General features: G+C 41.5%; 1 protein-coding gene across 5 annotated transcripts in view; it reads right to left on the bottom strand.

Moving 5' to 3' along the window:
- Positions 1 to 6,265: 6,265 nt before the first annotated feature.
- ccdc159 (coiled-coil domain containing 159) overlaps positions 6,266 to 21,973 on the bottom strand; it is a 31,912-nt gene continuing 16,204 nt past the window's right edge. For 4 of the 5 annotated variants that reach the window (XM_003216825.3, XM_008103775.2, XM_008103776.2 and 1 more), the window contains 7 exons: positions 19,792 to 19,963; positions 16,234 to 16,301; positions 13,701 to 13,777; positions 11,499 to 11,581; positions 10,816 to 10,892; positions 8,470 to 8,579; positions 6,266 to 7,582 (listed from right to left, as the gene is read on the bottom strand). In XM_003216825.3, coding sequence (XP_003216873.3) covers positions 8,479 to 8,579; positions 10,816 to 10,892; positions 11,499 to 11,581; positions 13,701 to 13,777; positions 16,234 to 16,301; positions 19,792 to 19,963 — 578 coding nt within the window. In that variant the 3' untranslated portion in view covers positions 6,266 to 7,582; positions 8,470 to 8,478. The remainder of the gene's footprint in view (positions 7,583 to 8,469; positions 8,580 to 10,815; positions 10,893 to 11,498; positions 11,582 to 13,700; positions 13,778 to 16,233; positions 16,302 to 19,791; positions 19,964 to 21,973) is intronic. The other variant, XM_016991148.2, reaches the window with a different exon arrangement.

Raw genomic sequence — 21,973 nt, 5'->3', positions numbered from 1 at the left:
GCCTACTCACTCTAACAGGCTTGACACATACAGTCTCCATGGCCTACTATACATCCGGGCCCTGTTTGGAGTGGGATGGACCATGGATGATGGACTTGCATATGGGAGTTGTAGTTCACCTGCCCCCACTGAACCCTGCTATTTCTTATTTATACTACTATTGCTTGACATTACTTTTATGTTTTATTTATATGGTGGATGTTAGCACGTGGCTTAATGACCTTGCAAGCCACTTTGGGTCCATTGCAGAAAGGCGGGGGAGAAATATCAGAATTAAATAAATACATAAATAAATAAATGTCTCAATGGTATGTATGGTTGGAATGACCTTCTGTCGGGAGGGCTTGAATGGACTCTTCCTTTGTGGCAGATGGGGCTGGACTGGATGACCTTCAAAGCCCCCTTTCAAATCTAGGACTCTATCTATCTCCCAATCGTATTTGTGACTGGATGGCCATCTGTCAGGAGGGCTTGGATGGTGTCTTCCTCTATGGCAGAAGGGGTTCAACTAGATGGGCACCCCTTCTAACTCTAGGATTGTATGGAAGCCTTTAAACCAGGCACGGGCCAACTTGGGCCCTCCAGGTGTTTTGGACTCCAACTCCCACAATTCCAGAGAGCCTACCCCATGATGCGCTTTATGTCCTGGTGCCGTTTGCAGGATGATGGACCATGGGTGATGGGATATGTAGTACTTTCAATCGCTACGATTCCCACAGACCACTGTGATGCCCATCAGTGACTGAACTGGACCAAACTTGGCACACAGATGGGACATGCAGTACCTTCACTCGCTTCTTCACTCGCCACAGCAACTGCTACATATGACAGAACTGAACCAAATCTGGAATATATATCCCAAATGACACACTTTATATGTTGCAGCAGTTTGGGGGAGGATGGACCAAGGACGATGGGATTTGCAGTACCTTCATCCAATTCACCTCCCACAGGCCACTGTGATTCCCATGAATGGCAAAACTGTACCAAACTTGATACAAAGGTGCAGTGTGGCCCCCCCTTACGTCCTGATCTGGTTTGGTGCAGGATGGACCTTGGATGATGGGATTTGCAGTACCCTTATCCGATTCACCTCCCACGGACCACTGTGATACCCATGAAAGACGAAACTGTACCTTACTTGGCAACAGGTGCAATGTCACACAATTTATGTCCTGGTGTGGTTTGCAGGAGAATGCACCAAGGATGATGGGATTTCCAGTACCTTCATCCAATTCAACTCCCACAGACCACTGTGATGCCCATGAATGATGAAATGATGTCTTATTTATACTACTATTGCTTGACATTACTTTTATGTTTTATTTATATGGTGGATGTTAGCACGTGGCTTAATGACCTTGCAAGCCACTTTGGGTCCATTGCAGAAAGATGGGGGAGAAGTATCAGAATTAAATAAACAAATAAATGTCTCAATCGTATGTATGGTTGGAATGACCTTCTGTCAGGAGGGCTTGAATGGTCTCTTCCTTTGTGGCAGAAGGGGCTGGACTGGATGACCTTCACAGACCCCTTTCAAATCTCCCAATCGTATTTATGAGTGGATGGTCATCTGTCAGAAGGGCTTGGACAATGTCTTCTTTTACAGCAGAAGGGGCTGGACTGGATGACCTTCAAAGCCCCCTTTCAAATCTAGGACTATCTATCTCCCAATTGTATTTTTGACTGGATGGCCATCTGTCGGGAGGGCTTGGATGGTGTCTTCCTCTATGGCAGAAGGGGTTCAACTAGATGGGCACCCCTTCTAACTCTAGGATTGTATGGAAGCCTTTAAACCAGGCACGGGCCAACTTGGGCCCTCCAGGTGTTTTGGACTCCAACTCCCACAATTCCAGAGAGCCTACCCCATGATGCGCTTTATGTCCTGGTGCCGTTTGCAGGATGATGGACCATGGGTGATGGGATATGTAGTACTTTCAATCGCTACGATTCCCACAGACCACTGTGATGCCCATCAGTGACGGAACTGGACCAAACTTGGCACACAGATGGGACATGCAGTACCTTCACTCGCTTCTTGAGACCACAGCAACTGCTACATATGACAGAACTGAACCAAATCTGGAATATATATCCCAAATGACACACTTTATATGTTGCAGCAGTTTGGGGGAGGATGGACCAAGGACGATGGGATTTGCAGTACCTTCATCCAATTCACCTCCCACAGGCCACTGTGATTCCCATGAATGGCAAAACTGTACCAAACTTGATACAAAGGTGCAGTGTGGCCCCCCTTACGTCCTGATCTGGTTTGGCGCAGGATGGACCTTGGATGATGGGATTTGCAGTACCCTTATCCGATTCACCTCCCACGGACCACTGTGATACCCATGAAAGACGAAACTGTACCTTACTTGGCAACAGGTGCAATGTCACACAATTTATGTCCTGGTGTGGTTTGCAGGAGAATGCACCAAGGATGATGGGATTTCCAGTACCTTCATCCAATTCAACTCCCACAGACCACTGTGATGCCCATGAATGATGAAATGATGTCTTATTTATACTACTATTGCTTGACATTACTTTTATGTTTTATTTATATGGTGGATGTTAGCACGTGGCTTAATGACCTTGCAAGCCACTTTGGGTCCATTGCAGAAAGATGGGGGAGAAGTATCAGAATTAAATAAACAAATAAATGTCTCAATCGTATGTATGGTTGGAATGACCTTCTGTCAGGAGGGCTTGAATGGTCTCTTCCTTTGTGGCAGAAGGGGCTGGACTGGATGACCTTCACAGACCCCTTTCAAATCTCCCAATCGTATTTATGAGTGGATGGTCATCTGTCAGAAGGGCTTGGACAGTGTCTTCTTTTACAGCAGAAGGGGCTGGACTGGATGACCTTCAAAGCCCCCTTTCAAATCTAGGACTATCTATCTCCCAATTGTATTTTTGACTGGATGGCCATCTGTCGGGAGGGCTTGGATGGTGTCTTCCTCTATGGCAGAAGGGGTTCAACTAGATGGGCACCCCTTCTAACTCTAGGATTGTATGGAAGCCTTTAAACCAGGCACGGGCCAACTTGGGCCCTCCAGGTGTTTTGGACTCCAACTCCCACAATTCCAGAGAGCCTACCCCATGATGCGCTTTATGTCCTGGTGCCGTTTGCAGGATGATGGCCCATGGGTGATGGGATATGTAGTACTTTCAATCGCTACGATTCCCACAGACCACTGCGATGCCCATCAGTGACGGAACTGGACCAAACTTGGCACACAGATGGGACATGCAGTACCTTCACTCGCTTCTTGAGACCACAGCAACTGCTACATATGGCAGAACTGAACCAAATCTGGTATATATATCCCAAATGACACACTTTATATGTTGCAGCAGTTTGGGGGAGGATGGACCAAGGACGATGGGATTTGCAGTACCTTCATCCAATTCACCTCCTACAGGCCACTGTGATTCCCATGAATGGCAAAACTGTACCAAACTTGACATAGAGGTGCAATGTGGCCCACTTTACGTCCTCCTATCATTTGAGGGAACAACAGACCAGGGATGATGGGATTGACAGTACCTTCACTCACTTCCCCAGACCACTGCGACCCCCACCAATGTCTGATCAAGACCAAACTTGACACATCGAGTTCCCATGACCTGCTTTACATCCTGGAGCTGTTTGGAGGGGGATCGACCATGGACTTGCATATGGGAGTTGTAGTTCACCCATACCAACTAAAGCCAACTGACACTGGATCGAGACTAAACTTGGAACAAAGACAAACAATTCCGTTCTCAAATAACCCGGGCACCGCCGGGCCCCCAAGCTAGTAATATATAAAACAGCCCTGTATTTAAGCAAAACAATACATTTGAGAACCACATATGTGGGGCTGACTGGGGTAAATTGTAGGGGTGACAGGAAATATGATGTATATATTTAGTTCTACCATATTTATTTACTGTATTGTTATGTGCCTTATTTTAACTTACTACATAGAGTGGAATCAAGTCTTATCAAGTCCTTCTGTTTGGTTTGGTATTGTGATATGGCCTATGGCCTAAGTGCTAGTGTGTGTGTGTGTGTGTGTATACTTTCTATTTTCTTTCTGACATTTTTTTCTACTCTAGATTTCTTTTCTTGTTTTTTTTTTTACTTTTAATATAACTTTAAAAACTTTTAAAATAAAGTTAAAACATGAAAACTTCTTCCACAATCTGTAGGGTGCTCAGGAATGGAGTAAAAATCGGATTACAATAATCCAGGGAACAGAGAGAACAATAGCTAAAGACCTGCATGGCAGGGGGTTGGATTAGATGGCCCATGTGGTCTCTTCCAACTCTATTACTTTATTATTCTACTCCAAATCTCTGTGGTGTTGACTGCTGTAGAGTTGGCAGGTCAGATCTGGCAGAGACCTCCTCCAGGAGGAAAGGACTCCTCCTCATAGTCCCATAGGAAGGCAGATTAACCCACTCATCCTGGTCTTTCTAGAATTCAGTGCCATGAATTGCTTAGAGTACAAGGTATGCATACATTTGGGCTCAGGAGGTGCCCCGGGGCAGGGATTACTTGAATATCAAGTGGCCTGTTCTTTTTGCTGTACTTTCGTCGGCATTTGATCATTCCGTTTTAATAATCAGAGAACATCTACAATAGAGGAAATCACGTCTAGTGCAAGAGCGGATAACATGTAATCCAGGGGCCCACATATGACCCCTAAAGCAGTTTTAATGGCTCCCAGGCTGCCTTTTTCTCTGGCTAAAAGCACAGCATGGACTGTCTCTTCCCAGAAACCTCAAAGAGAAGCAATTTTAAAATTTAAATATATGGTATTAAGCACTTTACCTGACATCAATTAATACCCAGTTTTCAAAGCCAGCAGCAGACATTACTCCCTTTCTCCCCCCATCCTCCCTTGGGCTGTATTTTCTATGATTAATATGTTTTTTTATTTTCAAGTTGCTGTACCCGGCCACACATTGCTGTGGCTGTCTGGTGAAATTGAAAAGAAAGAAAAGAGAAAGAGCAGGTTTCTATTATATCTGATTTTACAATGCTTGTGGGTATACATTTTTGTTGTTGTTCCATTTATATAGATATTAGTCTATGACATAATAATAATAATCATCTAAATAATAATAACAGTAATAGTAAACAGTAAATAGAAAAACTCAGCCGCTATCTGGACCTCAAGATTGAACTTCAAAGACTCTGGCAGAAACCAGTGCAGGTGGTCCCGGTGGTGATGGGCACATTGGGTGCCGTGCCAAAAGATCTCAGCCGGCATTTGGAAACAATAGACATTGACAAAATTACGATCTGCCAACTGCAAAAGGCCACCCTACTGGGATCTGCACGCACCATCCAATAATACATCACACAGTCCTAGACACTTGGGAAGTATTCGACTTGTGATTTTGTGATACAAAATCTAGCATATCTATCTTGTTTGCTGTGACATAATAAAGTAATAATGGTAATAATAATAATCTATATAATAATACTAATAATAATAATACTGGTGTGTATAATAATGACAGTAATAACAATGTTACTGGTCTATATAATAATGATCAGTATGTTTTGAGGAAACCCTTTCCTTTCCTTCCCTCCTACCTATCTCTCCCTTCTTATCATTCAATCCTTCCATCTAAGTCTTCCTGGAGCTGCGGACGTGAGGCCACAGCAGCCAAAGGCTTGGGCTGGGTCTACCTAGTCGTTGCCTGCCTCCTTCCCTTCCTCCCCTGGGCCCATGCTCCACCCCTCTCCCTGGCCTGGATTTCCCTACCTGTCCCATTACCCTTTTCCTGCTCTTCTTCTCCCATTTCTGCTCTGGAGGGAGGCAGGTAGGCAGGCTTGGTGGGGGGTGACCAGGCCGCAGAACAGTAATGGCGGCTCCGGCCCTAGCAAGATGGCGTTGGTGCCGGGGGACCCCTTCTCTTAGAATAAGGTATCTTGGTCCCTGAGACAGGGCCAGGGTGGTGGGAACCAAGGATGGAGACCGTGAGGAGAGCCAAGTGCTGAGCATGGATGGCTTTAAGGAGAGCCAAGTACCGATCATGGGAGATTTAAGTTTTAGAACCTTAACAGTCCTATGTAGTACAGCGTGTGTTGCTTGGACATCCAGAAGATAGCACTGTTTTTGAAGCAAAGCATGTTTTTACCTGTCTCAGGTGTGACATCTGTATAATAGTGGGTATGTGAATACATAAAAACACTTGCCAGTTCAAATGCTGCATTGTGTCAAAATTTCATAGCAATCAGTGAAGTAGTTTGGGAAATATGTCATGAAACAAACATTTACATTTTTATTTACATAGATTTACATATTCATGAAAAACAATGAAACAAACAAGTTTTAGGAAGTATTGAACCAGTACAATACTTCCTAACATGCATTGTATTTGGTTATACCCTTCCCTCCTCCTACCCCTCCCAATTTAGTGACTCCCCATCCCTTGGGTTGAAGACATCGATATATAATTTTGTTCTTCCTTCCTATTACATTGTTTTTCTATTCTTTCTTCTGGTCTGATTGTCATTATGTATAAATTCTGTACACAGATTCTAACAGGTTAAATTATGAAGCTTTCTATAAAAAAACCTTTCCTTTTTCTTTTTTTTCCAAAGTTTAGAAATGGCTCCCAGACCTTGATAATTTTTTTTTGCTTTTCTTTGTTCATCATTATTAATGTGTCCATGTTTGCTATTTTAAAGACACTTGTTTTACTTACCCCTGTCCTCATTCAAACCTTACCTTAGGAAATTACTAACTTTAACCTTTTTACTCTGTATTTGTCTAGGAGCAGGTTATTAGGCCGCAGGTCGGGATGTTTTGTATCTTTACATGGTTTTATTGTATGTATGCGTAAGTGTGTACGTATTGTATGTTTTACATGTTTTGATATGGTCAAAAGTGACTAATCAATAAAGAATTGTTGTTGTTGTAAAGACTTTAACCATCCATTTGTCTATTGCTGGGAGGTCTGCCTTGCAAAACTGTGCATATAATATCCTTGCTGCTATTATCTTCTAGTGCAATACTTTGTAGTTTAATTATTTTGTTTATCTGACATTCCCAATAAAAATAATTCTGGCTTCAATTGTATCTCTGATTGAAAAAAATGGGCTGTATTTTTGACAGTCCAACAGCTCCTGGGAGATCTCAAGGCAGAAAATTGGCTTCCTACACTTCCTCCGTTACCTATCTCAGGTCTAGAAAGGCATCGTTGGAGACAGACAAGCAGAACTAAAATTCCCACAATGGTAAGAATGACAGTAGAAGTTTACTAGACAACTCCAGCTGCCTTCTTGTCACCAATCCAAAATAAGGTTCACAGTTCAGTGGAAGAGAACACGGTTCTCATACATAAGATCATACGTTCCCTTCCGGGACTTTCCAGATATAACTGGAAGACAGATTCTTGCTTGAGACCTTTGACAACACAAAACATATGGACCAAGTCAACTCGGAATAAGACACAATGATGCCCAGCACATGCCACTTCCAAGGAGTCTGGTTTAATTTCCTCTGCATCATCAATAATTCAGCTGAAAAGAAGAGCTCATCTTCTCTCCAGGATCTTGAATCTCATTCCACAACTAAGAAAAGAGAAGGACAAGTGAATTTAGTTCTTTGGTTGCTTGCTAAGTGGGCATAAGGCAGGGTGTCCCCCCTCCCAAAAAAAAAACAACCTGTCCATGATGAGGAATGCTGGAGTTGCAACCTAACAACATCTGGAAGGCTGTGCCTTGCCCATATAAGGAAAAAGAGGACGACAAGCTGTACACTTTTAATGCAGTTCCTGTTAGGAATGCGGATATTATAGCAACATTAAGATCCAAACATTTTATCTTTGCATGTGAGGACAAATAGTTTACACAACTTCTTCCTTGCTGCAGAAGAAGACAAGCATGTCTGTGCATGTCTCACATGGTATTCACAGATTTGAAGTGTGAATACCACATGGCGCAATGGGTTAAACCCTTGTGCTGCTGAACTGCTGACCTGAAGGTTGGCACTTTGAATCTGCGAGATGGGATGAGCTCCCGCTGTTAGCCCTAGCTCCTGGCAACTTAGCAGTTCGAAAACATGCACATGTGAGTAGATAAACAGGTACCGCTTCGGCAGGAAAAGGCAAAAAATCCACTGGCTATGTGGATTTTTCTTTTTTCATAAAATCTTGTACAAAGAAAGAACACATGGCAGTACCCATAAAAAGACATTATGTGTGGAAGACAGTTTTTTTGTGAAAAACCCACAGTTTGCTCAAGGAATCCATGCAAATAGTAATTTATATGATTTGCACAAAATAATCCCCCCTCTCAAACTTGAATGCCTCGTTAAAAACGGCTCAGAATTTCTGCTCCTGTGTTAAGCTCCCTAACTGGCTTTTTTTCAAGTGTTAGGAATCTTATTCTGAAGCCAGACTCAGCCACTAAAAGAATTGGCAAGAAGAAGGGAGCATAATCTCAAGGGAGAAGCTGACCTCTTCATTCTATGAGCCCTGCTCCCTTGTGTTGCAAGACGGATACACGGCAGAGTCAGAGAAAATGGAGCCAGGTACATTAGCCTTTCTGTGGTGACGACTGCCTCGGCCTGTGAAAGGAATCAAAAGACATCTTGTCAGTTAGGGCTTGTGTTGTGTCTGTGCACAACAGAAACTATTGGGACTCAGACAGCTCCCCCATTTGAGGGGGGGGGGGGGTTACTTCAAAGGAGCACATGAGGGGATCACATTTTAATAGCTTTCAGGCAGTATCATGTCAACAAATTAAGAAACCAATTCTCCCAGCCCACATGTCCAACTATGCTGTTGTTAGATCAAACCAAGGAAGAACTACCTTCTCTCACTCAGGGTTAATTCCCATCCAGCGGCTGCCACCAGCCCAATTATCCCCTAGTAGTAAAGTTGATCTACTCTGACTGAAGAACCAAGTGGCATCCTAGAATAATAATAATAGTCATCATCATCATCATCATCATCTGATTATTTATTATTATTATTATTATTATTATTATTATTATTATTATTATTATTATTCTATGATGCCACTTGGTTCTTCAATCAGAACAAATGCAATTAAGGCCAGGATCAAAAAATCAGCAGATGACCCAAAATGCAGACTGTGCAAAGAAGCTGATGAAACCATTGACCATATCCTCAGCTGTTGCAAGAAAATCGCACAGATGGATTACAAACAAAGGCACAACTATGTGGCCCAAATGATCCATTGGAATCTATGTCACAAGTACCACCTGCCAGTAACAAAGAGCTGGTGGGATCACAAACCTGCAAAGGTAGTGGAAAATGAATATGCACAAATACTGTGGGACTTTCGAATCCAGAATGACAAAGTTTTGGAACACAATACACCAAGACCTCAAGTTTGTGGAAAAGAAAAAAGTTTGGATTATTGATGTCGCCATATGAGGTGACAGTTGAATTGATGAAAAACAACATGCCGTTATCAGGAAAAACTCAGCCGTTATCAGGATCTCAAAATCGAACTGCAAAGTCTCACGCATAAACCAGTACAGGTCATCTCAGTGGTGATCGGCACACTAGGTGCCATGCCAAAAGATCTCAGCCGGCATTTGAAAACAATAAACATTAACAAAATCACGATCTATCAACTGCAAAAGGCCACCTTACTTGGATCTGCGCACATCATTCGAAAATACATCATAGAGTCCTAAAATCTTGGGAAGTGTTCGACTTGTGATTTTGTGATACAAATCCAGCATATACAGTACATCTCGTTTGCTGTGTCATACTGTGTTTTTGTCAGTAAAATAATAATAATAATAATAATAATAATAATAATAATAATAATATTAATTTGTCATCCGCCTTCTCATGGCTCGAGGCGAGGCACAACAAAGTAAAAAACATAAATAATAAAACACATATATTAAAACACATTACCGTAGAGTCTCACTTATCCAAGCTAAACGGGCCGGTAGAAACTTGGATAAGCGAATATGTTGGCTAATAAGGAGGGATTAAGGAAAAGCCTATTAAACATCAAATTAGGTTATGGTTTTACAAATTAAGCGCCAAAACAACATGTTATACAACAAATTTGACAGAAAAAGTAGTCCAATATGCAGTAATGTTATGTTGTAATTACTGTATTTATGAATTTAGCACCAAAATATCATGATATATTAAAACATTGACTACAAAAATGGCTTGGATAATCCAGAAGCTTGGATAAGCGAGACTCTACTGTACTATAAAATACATATATTAAAATACATTGTACAAATACAGTTGTAATAAAATGTAAATTTCAAATTCATGGTTTAAAATCGATTGGGTAGGCTTGCCAGAAGAGATGGGTCTTTAGTTGAGTTTTACATTCTGACACCTCATTTAGAAGTCAGATCTCTTCCAGCAAGTCATTCCACAATCTCAGGGCAGCAGATGAAAAGATCCTCTGGGTGACCACTGCTACTTGGATTCTTGGTGGGTGGATTACAGGCACTACAAAACAAAAATGTCCATCACCATAAGGACATTATGGGAATTGCGTTCACACAGCCCCGGCAGGGCCCCTATGAAGCATTCATTCTCATCATTTTATCTCTGTGTTCACACGGCCTGCCCTTGCTTTATTGTTTTTTGATTTCTTGATGTTCTGTTTATTATTATTTATTGTATTTTAAATGGTGCTATGATATGTTGTTTTTATATTTTATTATGTTGTATTGCTCTGGGCATGGCCCCATGTTAGCCGCCCCGAGTCCCCATTGGGGAGATGGTGGCGGGGTATAAATAAAGTTTTATTATATTATTATTATTATCAGAGAAATGCTTGTCACCCCTTGCCTTTTATTCTTGAAGGCCCCCTTTTGTCAGTCCACATGTTGTCAGAGACGGTGTTACGGAGGGTGTTGACAGCTGACCTGTGTTAGAAAGAGAGAGACAAGGAGCTCCTATGACTTCCTTTACAGCTCTCCTGCTGCTGAGATTAAAAACAGAAAGACTTTCCACCCACTCTGGTGTCTTCCTTCCCTGCTGGTTGTCCAGAAAGCAACCTACGCAAGCCTCAGATCACCACTTCGCTTTTGATCCCTCAGGCTTAGCCAACCTTCTCACCTAATAGTTGAATCCACAGGGATCCACAAGATATTTATTTTTGCAATCTGAGAATGAATCACGCAGGTTTCCTTCTGGGTCCAACCAAGTCCCTTTCAAGCAGTGGTTCTCAAACTGTGGGTCCTCAGGTTTTTTGGCCTACAACTCCCAGAAACCCCAGCCAGTGTACCAGCTGTTAGGATTTCTGGGAGTTGAAGGCCAAAACATCTGGAGACCCACTGGTTGAGAACGACAGCTTTAAAAGAACCCTTCCTTTTATGTCAAGATATCTCCAACTCCAGAATCGAGCCCCCCCCCCCCCCAAGAATCCCACCTAGGGATGTTAGGAAGGTGATTTTGTCAGTCATGTTCCAAAAAAAGCAATTTAACTAAACATTTTTCTTAATCCAGCAAGAACTCTCAAGGGGCCTTACCAGATGTCATTCAGCTCTTCAGACACTAACTTATTTTTCTCTGAGGGATATTCTGGGTTTTTGCCCCTCAGCTGGCTCAGGATCTAGAAAAAAGACCATAATCAAAAGTGATCCGTTGTTGATTGATGTCCAGTAGAAAGCAACGTGTTGCACAGAGCAAGGTGAGTGTTTCTGTCTCTGGACTAACACAGGTTGCTAGATTTGGTGGCCTCATGTCAGTTCTTCATCAGGACATCAGAGACTGCTAGCAGTTGGTGATTTCTATGTCAGTGAGGCACCAAATCCAGGCTGAAGTCTAAATCTAAAAGGGACCTCTTATGGACCCAAATCTATTTGGATATAGCATTCAGCACAAAATAGAAGAGTTATTTTAAAATTTGAACTAAAACTGAGAATTGATTTTACACAACCACTACCAAGAAGCAGTATGATCTATACCAGTGGTTCTCAACCTATGGGCCATGGCCCAGCAGTGGGCCGCGAAAATGAAAATCCGGTCCGCGAACCACCTTCCTCTTTATTTATTTATTTTATTTGTTTTATTTCTGCTCCTTTCTGCAGAGCTGACCATTGCATTGAATTGGCCACATCAGCTCTAGATTATTAAATATGGTTTTCTGTGGGTGAGCAGATGGCACTACTGGATGGCATATGTTTTGTATCAGAAACTAGAGCTGATGTGGTCTATCCAATGCAATTTTCTGAATCAGCATTCCAGATAACCAAACCGAATCTAAAGTTGACCAAAAACTGATTCGTAAGCCTTTTGGTACTTGTTGTTGGAGAGTGGGCCCTGGTCAAAAAAAAGGTTGGGAACCACTGATCTATACAGTGATATCTTGACTTAAGTGTTTAATCTGGTCTGTGACTGAGCTATTAACTCAAAATGCTCTTATCTTGTTATCTTGTTTTGCCACACTCACGTTTATGTTATAGATTTGTTGTTATTGTTTTTGTGTCTCACCCATCCCTCTGGCACTTTCCCTTTCTCTTAGTGGTAATGATTGTTGTAATTTACTTTCTTAGATAAATGTTTTCAATAAAAATATATATATTTTAAACGCTATTATCTCAAAGCAAATTTCCCCATTGAAATGCGATTAATCCATTCCAACCCCCAAACCTTGCCCCCCATTTTTGTTATGTGTTATGAATAAGAAAGTGTACTTTGTAAATAACAAATAACGTATAAATGCACATTCACATAGAACAATAAAAAAAGAAAGATCAGCTTTAAAATGGTAGAAGCACAAAGTTGTGGCAAGGAAGCACAAAGCACAAAGTAAAGAGGCAGAAGCATCATTTTCTTCATACTGTACTCATTCCATCCTCCTCCCCCCCTCTCTTGCTCTCCCTCCCTCTCTTTTTGCCTGAAGCCAAGCAGACCAGGAATGAAAACCACACAAAATAAATTAATCCAAAGTTCCTCAAACTGGTTAAGCGCAAAATGGACAGCAATCTCCAAAGCAGACAAGAGGCTGTTCCCTTGAAGCCCTAAAGCCCTAGATTCCCACACTAGCTCTCCCTCTGGCACTAGCTCTTAACTCAAAATGCTGTTCGTATGTCAAAGCAAAACCTGGGCTGAGCGAAAGCTTTTAAGTCAAACACTCTTAAGTTGGGACACTCTTGAGGTTCCACTGTGTTACAGTATATGTATCTTCTTTATCACGTTTAAATAATAACTTGAACCAACCCTAGAAGCTGCTAGTCTGTTCCCATTTCTGTGATCCCACACACATTTTGTTATTAATTCTCCTACTCCAGATTTTGAAAGAATGTTTCATGAGAGCTATCCAAGGTAGTGACACTATTCTGAAAGCAGGGTTCAACACTTTGGAAATCTACCACATCTGGTGCAAGAAAGATATCAGCTATCAAGGTTGGCCAACTTTTCGTGGGCCAAATGGCAAGACAGAAACATTTCTTAAAATAAACACCATGACTGCTTCATCCCACTCCTTTCCCACTTTTTAAGCCTTAAAACATCCAATGGCATAGCAGAAGGACTATGAATTCATATACATTTGGCCTACACCTTCCAAGAGCTCTACCCAGTTTGGACAATGGCAAGGCAAAATTCCTGGAAAAACTAAAGTTACCCTAGATTAGATCCTGGACAATGAACAACAAAGTTGTTTGGGAAACTTCCATCTTTTGACACTGGGATCCCCACTTAAGTCAGAATTAAGCAAAGGCACTCACCTTGGTGCATTTTATTTGATTCTCCTGCATTTTCTTGATGCTGACCAGGTTCCTTGTTATGTCAACTTCCTGGTCTTCTAGGATAAGAATCCAACCATCATTATACAGGAACTAGGAGAAGTTGCCTAGCTTATAGAAAAGTTTGTACACATGGAAATTATTCTTTTGGAAAAGCAATCACAGATTATTTGAAAACTGTTGAGAACAGCTTGGTTTCTCAACCTGGTGCTGTAGGATTCACATGAAAAAGAAGGCACATTTCATACTCCACAGTTCTACGTAAATGTCAACAGGTGAAACTTACATAACCAGGTAATGCTTACATAACAAGCTATTCCAGGTGCACCAGCCCCATCCTTTTTTCATCTCTAGCATGCAATACAGGGAGCACCTAGCACTCAGATCTTTCCTGTACAAGGGGGTCCTAAAATTAATGCCCCTCTGCAAGAGAGACCTACAGCTTGGAGAATGTCTCTGTGTTCAGTGGAGAAGACCTCAAGGCCATGAGGTTTGCCATTTGTCAGATGAGAAATCATGGAGGGAATCTGTTTGTGTGTGCACACATGTGTACATATGAGAGAGAGAGAAAACACAAGTGAAAAACTGTACGATTAAAAAAAGGCTAAGGATTTTGGATATATAATATACAAATGGAATAATGGGTAAAGATGTGTTCAAGGGCTTGGAATTACATTATGTTAAGATCTTTAAGAGAAAATTTACAAATTATCATTTGCACAGGAGGCCAGAGTGTGTAACTTAAAAGGTTAGCATCCGATCTAAAATGGAACAGAAAGAAAGCAAATACTGCATCATCAGTACTAAATTCAGCTAATAAGGGTCAGATTAAGTGATGGTAATTACAGTGTTTGGAAAACTAGCCATGCAGGCCGGAGCACTCGGAAAGCTGCAATACAAAAAGAGACCTTTCCGGGCTCATCTGTATAAAACTTGGTGTACTATGACTCTATTAAGCTATTCAGGTGTCTTGATATTATCCCTAGGATTTTCAGCTCTGTCTTGTTGTAACATTGTGTTAATGTACACTGTATAGAATTAATGAAGTTTTTACATCACTAACTGTTATAGCTCAGTGCTAAGGAATCATGGGAGTTGTAGTTTTACAAGGTATTTAGCCTTCCCTACCACATAATTCCGCTGCCTCCGCAAACTATAATTCCCATGATTTTACAGCAATGAGCCCCAGCAGTTTAACCACTTCATCACATTGACTAAATTCCACTGAGTGCTACACTTAAAATTCAGGAAGCCCCTATTCCCATCACATTAGTTTGGCCTCAAGTGTAGGAGAGAGCATTCTTTGCGTAGTGTGGAGGCCAGAAGTCTTTTACAACATTTCAGGAGGTGGTGAGGAAATGGATTTTTTTAAAATCATCTGGAATTTTGGCTTTTCCTATAATGTACTGTAATGGCATTTGTTGCTCCCAATTTAAAATGTGGGAGGGGAAGTTGTTCGAGTATCCAGATCTTTGGTGTTCAGCAGCTGGATTATATGGCAGTGTAGATGGGGGCTCCATTTATCAGAGGCAAGTGGGAATAATGCAATTGGCCACCATAATTAGCATTGAATGGCCTTGCAACATCAAAGCCTGGCTGCAATTATGTAATGATTCAAGCAGTCCCTAGTAATTTGTTTGTATGTGATTATGAAAGTATTATACAGTGCATATACGTGCTTTGTTCCCAGAGCAAATAGAGCTAAGTTGCTGAGTTTATCCCCCTTCCCGCATGACAGAAATAACATTGGAATACCTATGCCCTCTTCCTTCCTCACTCTCTCCCTCCTCTCTTCTCAGCAGCATCCCGAAAGGACAAACTGAGCATGCTCAGAAACTTCTCAGATCTTGCATTAATATGGAGGGAGGCTGAGATTTCAAAGAGAGGAGGATTTCTTTCAACAAATAATGTGGGGGGTGGGATGGTCGGCAGGGCTTCAGTACTGTAATGTGATGAGAAATTAACTCAAAGAATGCAAATACACACTGAGTTGCATGGAAGTGTGATGAGAGAAAGCAATTCTTCCGTTTCATAGCAAAATGGAGCTCTGCTCAGCCAAACATTTTCATCCATTTAATTGCCTTAATGCGATGAAGTCCTAAGTGTTGTGGAATGTCATTAATTCTACAGCTTAGAAGGTCCCATTGTTCTAAGCTACCTTGGGTCTCATGTTGGCACAAAGGCAGGATATTATTAATATTAATTACTCTTTTGATACAACAAAAGTTAATCAGATGGTGAATCAGTGCCTCTTCTTTCTGCTTCCCTGTTGATATAACCAACTGATCAAAGAAGCAGAACAATGCAGACTGTCTAAGTGAGTTAGCATTTGTCCCCTGCTCTACTGCAGAGAATGATCCGAGCATTTTTGAGAATCACACAGCCATGTGAATAATGTGAGAGAAGGTAGGGAAATGGAGGAGGAAAAATACTGTAGAAGAATTACTGTTGGAAAAGGAAGGAACCAGGTGAGTTATACGTTTCACCTCAGGAAACAATCGTAGTAGCAACATACTCAGTTTCTGATGGATGCGTCGCAGTTCGGCCTGCACTGCTTCCAGTTCCTCCCAAAGGAATGTCTTGCTGCCAACGACAGAAGGGAGAAGAAGTGAAAATGAACTTCAAAACACAGCACTGGAAGCCCCTCATAAAGCAATGTCAGATACTAGGCATGGCAACCATACTTTTTAGTGTGTTATCACTGTCCTCCTGCCCCCTGGTCTACTGAACATCTTTTGCAAATGTCCTGCAGGATAACAGTACATACATCTGCTGCAAGAATACAGATATGATGGTCTGGGGAACAAACCCAGGAAGAATTGTGCAAGAAACATTCCTTTTCCCAGGAAAAATGCTTCCCAAAATTGTGTGTGTGCAGGGGGAGGGGGGGGGGCAAGGAGATAATACGTTTTTAAGCCTCCCTCTCTGGCACAATATGAGATTATGGAATATTTCCATAATTTACAGTATGTAACACGATTTTTGTTCCTGGGTTATAAATGTCATTTCCTAATCAATTCTATCATAAAAACATGGGAAAAGTTTAGTAAACTAGAAAAACTTTATCTTTGTGGGACATTCTGCAGCACATTTTGCTATAGTTTTTCAATTAAGATCTCGAGTCTCAGCCACTTCAACATAGGGTTGTTGTATGTTTCCGGGCTGTATGGCCATGTTCTAGAAGTATTCTCTCCTGCCGTTTCGTCCACATCTATGGCAGGCATCCTCAGAGGTTGTGAGGTCTGTTGGAAACTAGGCAAGTGGGGTTTTTATTTCTGTGGAATAATGTCCAGGGTGAGAAAAGGAACTCTTGTCTGTTTGAGGCAAGTATGAATGCTGCAATTGGCCAGCTTGCTTGACATTGAATATCCTTGCAGCTTCAAAGCCTGGCTGCTTCCTGCCTCAGAGAATCCTTTGTTGGGAGGTGTTAGCTGGCCCTGATTGTTTCCTGTCTGGAATTCCCCTGGTTTCCGAGTGTTGCTTTTTATTCACTGTCCTGATTTTAGAGTTCTTATATACTGGTAGCCAGATTTTGTTCATTTTCATGGTTTCCTCCTTTCGGTTAAAATTGTCCACATGCTTGTGGATTTCAATGGTTCCCTGGTAGCCTGACATGGTAGTTGTTAGAGTGGTCCAGCATTTCTGTGTTCTCAAATAATATGCTGTCTCCAACATAGCAATAATAACAACATTCAGAAAACAGGGGAATTCCAGACAGGGAACAATCAGGGCCATCTAACACCTCCCAACAAAGGATTACCCCAGGCAGGAACCAGGCAGGCTTTGAAGCTACAAGGCTATTCAGTGCTAATCAAGGTGGTCAATTGCAACATTCACACTTGCCTCAAACAGACAAGAGTTCTTTCTCCCACCCTGGACATTATTCCACAGATATATAGACCCCACTTGCCTAGTTTCCAACAAAACCCTCAACCTCTGAGGATGCCTGCCATAGATGTGGGTGAAACGTCAGGAGAATGCTTCAGGGATTCTGGCCATGAAAGCCTTCAACAACACAGAAAGATAATCTTTTACAAATTTTGTTACATGGTGTTATTTAAGACACAGTGTTTATATATTTACTCCCTCGCCCCGCATTGTGTCTAAAAACTAAGTAGCAGGGAAATTGTACTTCAGACTATGTACAACATTCAACATTCAACGTTACTGCAATTCCCGGTTTAAGTTTCTTTTCTTGTATTTTTTAAGAGACTGAATGCTTTCCCCCCACTTGATACTATGGAGGATTAGAGGAGACAAAATAATTTTGTTTGTTCTACTCATGTTGATGGTTTCCTTCCTGCTCCTCGTTAACTGGCAAAATCAAAAAGGTCCCTCATAGTTCAAGCATTTCTCAGAAATTAGGATTTTGTCACTTCACTTGTATCATAGTATAAAAGGAAACTCAATTGTAATTATTGCCTGAAAAAATGTACTTCTATTACACCAGAAATGACACTTTTATGAAAAGTCAAATCATACAAAGTGAATGTATACATTTCTGAAATAACTTTCAATCTGTAAGGGGTGCTAATATTGTATGTTTACATTTTTACAAAACCTTCTGTTTTACATACACACAAAACAAATCCTAGAAATTTCCCCCCCCCCCATGTCTTCAGATTTCAAAAACTTCTATTTCTCAGTGCAACAGCACAAAAATATGTGTGTCATTAGAGCTTCTGGGGTTCTTAGAGTCTCAGATATTTGGGACTACAGCGGCCACAGTTCCTAACACTAATCATGCAGAAGGAAATTGATGGATTTGTAGATTAAATTTTTTTTTTAAATCTCCTACAAAGAGATAGATTAGCTAGACATAGGCTGGGATACCTTAGTGCAGCAGTTCTTAAACTGTGCTCTGGGGAGCCCATGGGGCTCTGCCGGAAGTGCTCAGGGGCTCCGTGAGCACCCCACCACCTCTGGGGTTTCTGCTATTATTATTAATTATTATTATTATTATTATTATTATTATTATTATTATTATTACAAAGTCTGGATAGCCATCTGTTGAGGGTGCTTTGCGTTTTTCCTGCATGGCAGAAGGGGCTTGGACTGGATGGCTCCGGGAGTCTTCCACTTTTTAAAATCATGTTAGAAGCCACTTGAGTACATCCATACTGCAAGTTGCTTCTGGTGAGAGAGAATTGGCTATCTGCAGAGACGTTGCCCAGGGGACGTCCAGATGTGTTGCTGAGAGGCTTCTCTCATGCCCCTGCAAGCTAGAGCTGACAGATGGGAGCTCACTGAACTGGCAACCCTCAGGTCAGCAACCCAACCTTCAGATCAGCAGTTCAGCCAGCACAAGGGTTTAACCAGCTCTGGACTTCGACTGAAATACTTTTAAGCAGCAGCTGAAAACATTTCTATTCAAACAAGCCTTCAGTGAATAAATCTTATGCTGAAGTGATGAGAAGGTTCAACCTTCACTGGGCAGTGCTAAGTGCAATAAGATATGTCAGGAATTTTCAATAATGTATACCGCTTTAAATGTCTATTCATATTTTACCTTGATTTCTCACAACGTTTTATATTCATACATTGGATGGTTGTTGAACTTTGTATTGTGTTTTTAACATGTTGGAAGCCGCTTTGGGTCCCCATTGTGGGAGAAAAGCAGCATATAAACAAAGATTTATATTTTATGATTATTATTTCATTATTACCATTCATGTAAGGGGTTGGTTTAACCTCCGCTTTCCTAGTAAAACTACATTACTATGTCGCAAAATGATCCATGTCTAAAAAGTTATCACCAACATGAAATGTTTGGAAAGCTCTGCCCTACAGCTCGAGGCAAAGTGATTCCATCTACTTATAGAGGACCTTGGTGGACCCCAGAGGAACTGAGTAATGACTTTATGCCTGGCTTCAGGGACATAGCAAAATACTTCTGTGACTCCCTTGCTCTCTTCCAGGCACAGTATGGCTGGGATGGAGGCTTTACTGGCTCTACAGTAGATCTGGGAGATGTTAAATGGCTGTGTAGTATCGTTCTGCATACTATATGTGGTTTCTCCGTTGACAGCTCCTTTCTTCCCTTGCCTCCCAGCCCCATTGCCTTTTGTCACACCTTTCAAGGACTTCCCGAGACAGGCTCTCCACTGAGCTTTCCTTCTGGACCATCGAGCCCTGGAGTCCTTCCACCTCTTTGGCCATGACTCTCCAAACCTCCTGGATCCTTCTCTGCACTAGGTCGTCAAAGGTCTCCCCATGAGTTGAGTGGGAGGCAAATTGCACTTCCTCTGGACAGAAACAGACAGATGGGTTGACTCAGAAAGACTTATTTTTTCGTGTCAGGAGTGACTTGAGAAACTGTAAGTTGCTTCTGGTGTGAGAGAATTGGCCATCTGCAAGGATGTTGCCTAGGGGACGCCTGGATGTTTGATGTTTTACCATCCTGTGGGAGGCCTCTCTCATGTCCCTGCATGGGGGGCTGGAGATGACAGACAGTAGTTCACCCTGTTCCCCAGATTCAAACTGCTGATCTTTTGGTCAGCAGTCCTGCCGGCACATGGGTTTAACCCATTTCACCACAGGGCCTCCTGACTCAGAAAGATCACCAGTGAGGACACAGCATAGAACGGCCAATTTGAAATGAGAATGCCTATACTGTATATCCCTGTGACATTTTGCAAGTGTGTGATTTAGTATCTGGGACAGAATTTAATATTGCGAATCTTCTCATACTTACATATTTTAAAAAATGGATAGGGGTTTTTTTGTCTTTAAGGCTGTGAAGATAAACTTAAAATGTTTTTGTCACAATAAAAGAGAATATCAGGGGACTTTACAAAGCTTCTCGTCACGCTTTTTACTTTGCCAAGAAAAATCAGAAGAATATATACAAAATGAAATGAATTTGGTCGTTCTTAAAGCCAGATACCAGGGGTTTTAAAAACAACAACAACAACAACAACAAAAACCCTGAATTGATGCACTTTGAGGGAGAGGGGTTCATTTCTCTGATCAATATTGTTTGTGAGCACATCTGGAAAGCATCTGATTTGTTAGCTCACTGCTGTCCCCAGGGCTCAGCATTCAACTGGGTTGTCACTTCGATTTTCTTTACAGCAGATGAAGCAATGGCTGCCACGTGGTCTAAGCATCCTGTCACATGCAGCAGAAACTTGGAAATATTCCCTTTTGGACTACAACTACAAGAATGCTCAGAAGCTATGGTCCGAGGTCATTTTTCCAAGCCATACATGTAATATGAGGCCAGTGTTATACAGTATTAAAGACCAAGATTGTTCTTGTTGCTGCTCGCCACTTCCCAAAGGGATGCTTGTTCTAAATTGACTGTTTTGCTGGCGTTTCCTGCCTAAGCAAAGCTCAACCTATTGATTAAGGAAGTACTAGTTGTTACTAAAATTCAGCTCATCAAGAGTACTATCTAAACCTGGTAAAGAATCCCCTCTTTGAAGAATAAAGAAATATTATTTTAGAAAACTACTTTATCATATAGGCCAAAATACGCACACACACTCCCAGTATGGACAATGGAGAGGAGGTCGTTCCAATGTTTGCCTCCCCTCAACTCATCTATCATGTCGGAGCCTAGTGGGTTAAACCTTTGTGCCGGAAGGACTGATGACTTTAAGATTGCTGGTTCGAATCCAACTTGGAGAGAGCGTGGATGAGCTCCCTCTATCAGCTCCAGCTCCATGCAGGGACATGACAGAAGCCTCCCACAAGGATGGTAAAAGCATCAGAACATCCAGGTATCCTCTGGGCAACGTCCTTGCAAACAGCCAATTCTCTCACACCAGAAGCAACTTGCAGTTTCCCAAGTTGCTTCTGACATGAAAAAAAAATCTATCATGTCCATAAGTTACATTTATAAGGGAACTGGAGATACATCTGACAACTGGCAACATTTCCTATGTGAAAGAGGTCAAAGACACCTGCATTACTATTTTGGATTATATTTCCTGTTTTATGGTGTATCTCCACAACCTACTTTTTTCTGGGCTATGCTATGAGGGACTATAGGCATCTCTACTACCTGTGATGCTTAGATGGTTCTTTTTTTTTTAAGCATTTTATTAACAAACAAATGTTACCAATATAAAATTACATTAAAGGCAATATGACAATTCCCCAAAGCATACAAACCTATATACAAATATGTCCAGAAAAATCAACTAAATCTACACGAAACAACCTTAACATATGATTTTTAACTTGATGTTTTAGAATTACACTATGTAACATGATTTTTGTCCCTAGGATATAAATGCCATTTCCTGATT

The sequence above is a fragment of the Anolis carolinensis genome, chromosome 2 (genome assembly GCF_035594765.1).
Source record: "Anolis carolinensis isolate JA03-04 chromosome 2, rAnoCar3.1.pri, whole genome shotgun sequence".
Taxonomy (NCBI): domain Eukaryota; kingdom Metazoa; phylum Chordata; class Lepidosauria; order Squamata; family Dactyloidae; genus Anolis; species Anolis carolinensis.
Note: the sequence above shows the minus strand (reverse complement) of the source record. Positions and strands in the feature narration are given on the sequence as shown.